The 7,844-nt window shown below is 39.1% G+C and overlaps 1 protein-coding gene across 1 annotated transcript in view; it reads right to left on the bottom strand.

The window, feature by feature from the left end:
• The window catches only part of RANBP9 (RAN binding protein 9), a 33,777-nt gene extending 26,434 nt beyond the window's left edge, over positions 1-7,343 (bottom strand). The window contains exons 1-3 of the mRNA XM_010149419.1: positions 7,254-7,343; positions 6,954-7,032; positions 5,780-5,891 (exon numbers count right to left, since the gene is read on the bottom strand). Of these exons, the coding sequence (XP_010147721.1) occupies positions 5,780-5,891; positions 6,954-7,032; positions 7,254-7,343 (281 nt within the window). The remainder of the gene's footprint in view (positions 1-5,779; positions 5,892-6,953; positions 7,033-7,253) is intronic.
• Positions 7,344-7,844: the final 501 nt, after the last annotated feature.

Genomic DNA, 7,844 nt, shown 5'->3' with positions numbered 1-7,844 from the left:
GGGGGGGGGAACGACAACCAAACCAAACAAACAAAAAAAACACCACAGAGAGTCTCTCCTCGGTGAAAGACTGAAGAAACAAACCAACCAAAAATCTGTATTTAAACTAAAATGAAGTGGGCATAAGCTGGTGGCATGACCAAAAGTAACATTCTCCCCCTCCTGGGCCCTCATTTCTGCCCTAAGTTCACCCCTCTTCTGCTGCCATAGCTACTCATAAGCGATACAGCCACAGTGGGCAACAAACCTGGCTGAAAACTCACTTGCTCTTGAGGTCAACTTTTGGAGATCGAGCTACCCAACCATGTTTGGCATGAAACTGACCCAGTCACAAACTGGGACAAAGGAAGTGAACTGGAGGAGTGTTCAGGTACTGCTTCTACTCACGCCAGATCACCATAAAGTCATCAAACTATGATTTGGAGTAAGAATTGCAAACATTCAAAAACCATTGCCCTGACTGGAAATGAAGAGATTCATTACAAGCACCAACAAGCCAAAGACTGAAATTCATGTAGAAATGGATGATCACTCAGTAAGTCATACACACATAAGCTGTTTATAATGTAAAATAATGGAACATAGTTTGCTTCTGAAAGCCAGTTAGCCAGTGGATAGAAACCCTTGAGACAGCCCCTTGGAAAGTGGAACTGGAGTATGCCTAGGCCCAGTATGAAGTGCCAAAGAGTGCAACCTAATGTTACAGCAAAGCTCACACAGACTCTCAACCGAGAACGGTCACATGACTTCACCATTAAAGAAGTATGCCCACAGCATCAGCACAAAGCTATCGGCCTTGTGGTTTACATAAACTACGACAGCATCATGCAAGTATCTTCAGTTGTGTAAAGGAGAGAAACTTCAACTGGTACCTGAAATAAAATATAAACTGTGGGGCTGTAAGGCTGATGCATTACTGCTTTACACAAAGCCAGATGACCTAAATATGTAAAAGACTAGCACAACTGAACTCAGTAAAAAGCAGCATAAAAAAAACAAAATCAAGATTTGAGAGAGACTGGAAAAAAGCCTCATTTGGATATACTTACCTAGCTAAGAGAACGGCTACTACGGTGGTCATTTTTGGAAACTGAGGGGACAGTGTAGTATTATAACAAATTCAGAGACTGAGATCTCCAAATCACAAGAACAGGTCCACAGGACTTAGCACACCATTCTTAGACCACCAATGTAGTGTGCTTTAATTAAGCTCCTATTCTAGAAATTTAGATGAAACTAAAAATAGTATTGGATGCAAAAGTCAATGCTACATCTCTCTCATTCCCTTGAGTACTGTATTAAGAAATTGCAGAACAAAAACTATGCACTTACTTCCAGTTCTCTGACAGATCAATTACAAATGAGGGCCGCGCTAAGAACTTAAAAAGGTTTCATTTAAATTTAAAACTATGTTTAGCTTCCCCAACTACATCAGAATTTTTGACAGTACTTGCTGCAATACTTTACGTCAACTGACACGTGTATGTATTTATTCATTTCTAAATTAACTGGAGACTTCAACAGAGAAGCAGATATAATTTATTGCAATTAACACTCTCCTCCCTACCGTGCTTTCTAATCATCACCTTGGTATTGTTCCCCATACTTACACCCATTATTCATCTACTGCTATCTACAATTGTTCACATCACTGTCCACAATTTTCCACATGAAGCAAAACAAAACAAAAGAGTATAAAAGGAGAATGTAAACAAGTAGAGGTCCTCAGACTGCAAAAGGAGACATGAAATTAAAGAAGAAAACTGAAGAAATAAACAACAGAAAATATTTACAGAGCAACGACAGCTGTTAGCATTTAACAATAATTTTAAAATACTTAAGATAATTTCATATATCTTTACTGTAGCAGCACATAACGATCTTAGGACCCTTTGTGCCACACACTGTAAAAAAATACCAAGACTGTTTTGATTTGAATGATATTTCAACCTTATTACTTTTATTAACCTTAATTCTCACTTCCCTTGTTCTCATCTGTTACCATTAGTTGCTACATGGCCCTATCACCCCTCACTGAGGTGTGAAAAAAACAAGCCAATTCACCCTTCGTTTACTCTGCAACACCAACCTCCATACCCACTTCTTACTTCCTAGTAAGCCTGCTTTTGAGCTTTCTTTGATGTGCCCATAATGCCTAGTTGTTGATCATCATGAACATCTGTAAAATTAATGTATTGTGCAGCTTCAAATTCCTATTTAAGACTGTTACCCCTGTGCCAGTTTTAGTTGGGATAAAGCTAATTTTCTTCACAGTAGCTAGTATGAGGCCATGTTTTGGATCTGTGCTGAGAAGAATATTGATAACACACGGATGTTTTAGTTGTTGCTAAGCAATGTTTATATTGAGTCAAGGACTTTTTCAGTTTCTGATAGTGCACCTGTGTTGCCTTTTTTTTCTCTCTCTACAAGAAGCTGGGAGGGGACGGAGTCCAGGCCATCTGACTCAAACTGACCAAAGGGGTATTTCATTCTGTAAAATTCCGTTGGGGGTGGGCCAGGGGTCGCTTTTTTGTTCTCTCGCTCAGTGGCCCTCGCTCACTGGGGTGTGCTCTGGTGCAATCTCTCTCGGTCACTCTCTTGCTCACTGGGGTTTGGTCTGGCTCTGGTGTGATCTCTCTCTGGGGCTCTCCAGCTCTGGCTCTCACTACTCGGGAACTGGCTGGGCATCGGTCATTGGGTGGTGAGCAGATGTATAATTTATTTTATTTTATTTTCCATTATTTTCATTACATATTATTATTAGTAGTGATAGTATTATTGGTATCATTTAATTTCTTTTCAATTATCAAATTGTTTTTACCTCAACCCACGAGTTTCCTTGTCTTTTCCTCTGATTCTCCTTTACTGAAGGGGAGGGGAGATGAGTGAGCAGCTGTGTAGTATTTAGTTGCTGGCTACCCCCCAAATACATAAAGAATTTAACAACCTAGATCATTACTGTGACAAAACCAATGCTGTTCTTGCACACAGACAGCTATGACAAGCCATACCGGAAGCCATGTCCTACACTAAAAAGAGCTGTGTGCCTTCAGGGAAAAATAATTTTTGTGATAGCCCAGCAAGTTTGAGATATGCAAGATCGGATTCCAGGAGCAGTGTCATCAAGTGCTGCAAGAGCACAAAAAAAAAAAATCTCCTAGACTAGGTTTTTAGTAAAAGTTTTTGATGATTTGAGGCAAGTCATGCTAAGAGAGCACACAAGCAAGAATGCTGATAGGGCTGCCCATATAACATAGTATATAGACTAAATACTTTAAGCTGTTTTTATTTAAAAAAAAAAGGCAGCAAAGGCTACCACCAAAGAAAATTCCAAATAAACACTATTAAATTATCCATTGACATTTATGAAAGCTGAAAGCTGTACTTCAGCTTGCAGATAGGTATCCGAGTTGCCTTGGGTAATCAAGGATTTTAGACAGTGCTATAAAATACAGCTGCAGTACTTCCACACTGAGCTAGGCTTAGGCCTTGAGAATAGATGCTCTTGCAACAGTGAGGCATTTTAACTAATCAATCCTATTAGTTACATGCTTGTCCTCTACAGATATGGTCTTCCTGAACTCTGTTCCCATTATCAGATGTCAAGTAAAGAACGAAAAGAACTGGTAAAAACATACTTGGAACATGCCAGGTGAAACACAACAGGAAGCAAGAATGAACTAGTAAACCCTATCAGACTCAAATTGGTTTCTATAGACCCATTTCTGTACCTCTGCATTAAATTCCCCAGTTTACTTGTTACAGAAGAATTTGTTAGTCTGAACGCAGCATAATCTTGAACCGTAAGAGGTTCACACTGCAACTAGTCAAAGACCTCTTGAACCTGAAAACAGGGTCTAGAGATACACACATTACTTCCAGTGAGGCTCCATATGCCAACTCCTGCTCTTTATCAGCTAAACTAGATTTGGCTTTGGTTCTGTGCACAGTATTCCTCAGCATCCATGCTATCTTATAGAATGAAAAAAAAGAACATCTAGGCTCATTATGCAGCTAATGTTTCATAAAGTGACACTAAAAAAAGTTCACAAGGCTGAAGCAAGGACAAGGCAGTATGTATTATCATTAACTTAGAAAAGTACACCCCTCCCGTTTTTTTTTTTAAGTAATCTCAGAAGGCAACTTCACAAGTTTTAGCTATTTACACCTCACAAATTACAGTGCAAACAACAAAACCTTGAAACACTTTAAGGTGTTTTCTACTTTTTTAGGATTGCCCTGAGTGACCTACTGAATTAGAAATTACTAAAAAGCAACACAAAGAGCCCTATAAAGTGTTACAGGAGCTATGTAAAATGACATCCACACACAGACACTTTTTGAAATCCATGACTTCAAAAAAAACCAGCTTCCAAACTAAGCAGGCAGAGGCATCACCAGCAAATCACAAGAAACTCTCCTTAACTGACAGCAGCAGGGCAATTTTAAAAAAGTTTAAGGAATAAAAAAAAAAAACCACAAAAGATGTTCCTAAAACTGATAGCAAAACATTACTTGAAACATTAATTTCTACTGTCTCTATTTAAAAATAATTAGGACTACATAATGTGACAAAAACAACTACAGACATAAGTTTTTCAAAGCAAAGAAACCTCCCAGAGATAACTTTTGGGAACAGAACGGGTATCAAACTCATAAATGCCCCTAGAAAGCAACAGCAGTACTGGGAGGCTATTCATTTAAAATATGTCTATAGAGTACTATAAGTAAAACAAAAGAATTTGAATACTGTTTCTGACTTACAGAAGGCTTAGAGAACACTGGGATAATGAAAGAAAGAGCAGCAAGACAAAGAAAGGACAAAGGTACTGAATTTCATCCGAAGAACTACAACAGTTCTTTTCTCTCAAGATTTATTTTCACAACAGGACCTAAGCATCCACAACATACTTGTACATTACCTAGGACAAGGACATTCAATCCTGACTAGAACGACAGTATGTACTACAGCATATTGGAAGTAAGTATTGGTTATGTAGTCCTATAGAGGCAACATCATCAGTGTCTCAGGATTAAAACACACCCTCTACCAAAAGCAGTGAAAGATGAAAAGGAATTCAAGTGGTCTCGCAAAGACTGCATTAGCACATCAGGTCCTTCCCAGGTGAGATTCTCTCTGTCTCAGTAGGCCTAAAAGCATGGTATCACCTGTGCTTCAACAGATTCATAATTCAGATGGACTCTGGGAAGCAGCAGCTGCACTCACTCATCAACTCATGCTCTTCCCATTGGGTGACAAATTCCCAGGCACCTATTGAGAACATTCCTTTTTATTCTTATTACTGTTTGCTAACAAGCAGACTTAAGAATAACTTTCCATTTTAAAAGTGATACGACATCTGTGAAAAGACTGCACTGAGGAGGTAAGTTGGTCTTCTGCGCACCCTAAAAACTTCCTCAAAATTATGTGAAAGGCTGTAAAGCCATATAGTCAAAACCCACCACCCTTAAACACAAGAGCAGGGTCAAAACTACGGTCATTCAAACACTAACTTCTCTGTTAAAGAGAAAATGAGGAAGATGCTATTATGGTATTTATTGTGTACACTGATTTACAGACAACAAATTCCACAATCAACTCCCTTAAAACAACCAAATATCAGAGTACAACTTCTCATGAATAAGAACTTAAGCTATGCAAAAAGTAGTAAAATATGGAAATAAGTTCTGATACCAAAGACATCTGTCGACTGAAAGAAAGATGATATGAGACAGTTATTTCAAGTAGCGATTAATTAGTAATGCATTCAATGCTTACCCATCTCTTCCCTTACTGACAATTTTAACTTCGAAATAGTATATGCCACAGGCTGCAGGTATAGGATGTGTAGCTCGAACAGAAGCAGCATCTTTTGGAGTTTTTCCATGACCTGAAACACAGTTGCATTCAAAACACAAAAATGTTTGTTAAGTAACTGCAGAAGATGACTCAAAGGTATACATACCAACTACTCAAAATAGAAGACTTATGTAATGAGCAAACAATATACAGTATTCTAATCAGCTTCATTTTAATGCCAAAGTATTTTCTTACAACATTAAGTTTTCATTGAAGGCACCTGCATTGCAACTAAGCATGCTCTAAAAGTTCTGGACATACTACTCTAAAAGGTTCTACAATTACTTGAAGGGAAACAAGAAAAAAGTTTCACTGCAGTAACATAATTGTCAAAAGCCCACCTGGGTTTGAAAGAACTGTATGATTTCTCAAATGCACAAGGCTCACTCATTTTTACAGACAGAAACATAGCATAACAGAATTTAATCTAATGCTTAGTACTTCTGAATCTTTGAGTTATTTAAGATACTTTAATTCTAATGTCCTTCAGAGTAAATATCAGTCATTATTCAGAACATATGACTCAATTAATTCTGTGTTCTGAATGTTATTTCAGGACAACATTATGTGATACAGCCTGCAACTGACCTAAGGCAGCTCCTACTCCTTTTTATTCTAAGGCTCACTATGTATGAGCTCTGCCACATGAATGCCCCATGCCAGGTCTTGCCTACTCTAAGGATTTTCAACCTAAACCTCAGAGACACTTGCACTCCACTAAGACTAACTCTTCTGAACGTGTCACCCTCTTCACAGCCCTTTGTTCCAAAGGCAACTTGGAAGTAGGCTTTTGGCCAGATGACTTGTTTCAGCAACAACCTGTTCCAGCAAGCTCAGTCCCTCCCAGGTGCAGCAAAATCCCTCAACTATTGTGTGAAAGCCACACACAGGACCACAGAATAATTTTTTTCTTTTTAAATTAAAAAAAAAAAAGAGCAAGGTGTCAAGTACTTTGCACGCTGCCAAGAAGTATTTCAATAAGCTGGCAGCCAGGAACAAATTGCATTGCCGTTAAGAGTAATTCCACAGATCCCAAGCCCACTCTGTGTGAGCCTGAGACACAATGAAGAGAGATGATCTGAGTGTGCTGTACGAATTGCTTGCACGGCAGCACTCCACCTGTCATCCCCAGTCCAGCCAGGGAGGCCTACTGCACCTGCATAGCAATTGATCTGCGTATGCCAAAAAAAGAAATCAAAACAAAAAACAACCCTTCCAGTGGCATTAGCACTGGAATTATTGCCCAGGCACGGATTAATCATGTCTCACGTGCAGCAAGCGGGGCCATAGAGGAAGCTAAGAAACCGCAGGACAAATGGCACAGCTAGTCAGAGAGATGAGGCAGAGCTGACCCACGCTGCCGAACCTCCACCCACAGAGCCCTCTAGCGTACATGTCGATACAGCAGGGAAGGCTCAGCTGCCTGGAGAGCCTGCACCAGCGTCTCTTCACAAATGGTATATGCTAGCCAAGAACTCTCCATTCCGCCACGGCTGCATCTGCATCCTAAACTTTGATAGCAGCACGAATTCTTCACTCACTGAGATTATATTTAACCTATAAAGTTTTTCTGACGTAACTAGTTTACCTCAGTATGTTACTACCTTGAGGCAGCTACTTTTCTGGGTACAAATGCATTGTTCACTTCAATATGTCACTACTAAACATTTTATAAAAAGATACTTCGATCACCTCACAGGTTTTACAGTATTAAGCTTATTACCTACCTTCTGCCTACCATTTTCAGAAGTCTCACATGAGGGAAAAAGAAGTCATTTACTCCTCCATACACAAGACAGCATGCATGTTGTATTGTTCATCCTAAGTTACTTACTCAGGCTGTGTCAACCAAGGTAATAACCAAGTAACCTTAGAGCTTCCATAGGTTTGCTTGGTTTTCGTGCTGGTAGCTTACTATTTAGCCATTATAAATTAGCCATTTTTTAGCCATTATTTAGCCATTTCCAATAATTAGCCATTATTT

The sequence above is a fragment of the Eurypyga helias genome, unplaced genomic scaffold, assembly GCF_000690775.1.
Source record: "Eurypyga helias isolate BGI_N326 unplaced genomic scaffold, ASM69077v1 scaffold24283, whole genome shotgun sequence".
NCBI classification, from domain to species: Eukaryota; Metazoa; Chordata; class Aves; order Eurypygiformes; family Eurypygidae; genus Eurypyga; species Eurypyga helias.
This window is presented reverse-complemented; position numbering and strand designations above follow the sequence as displayed.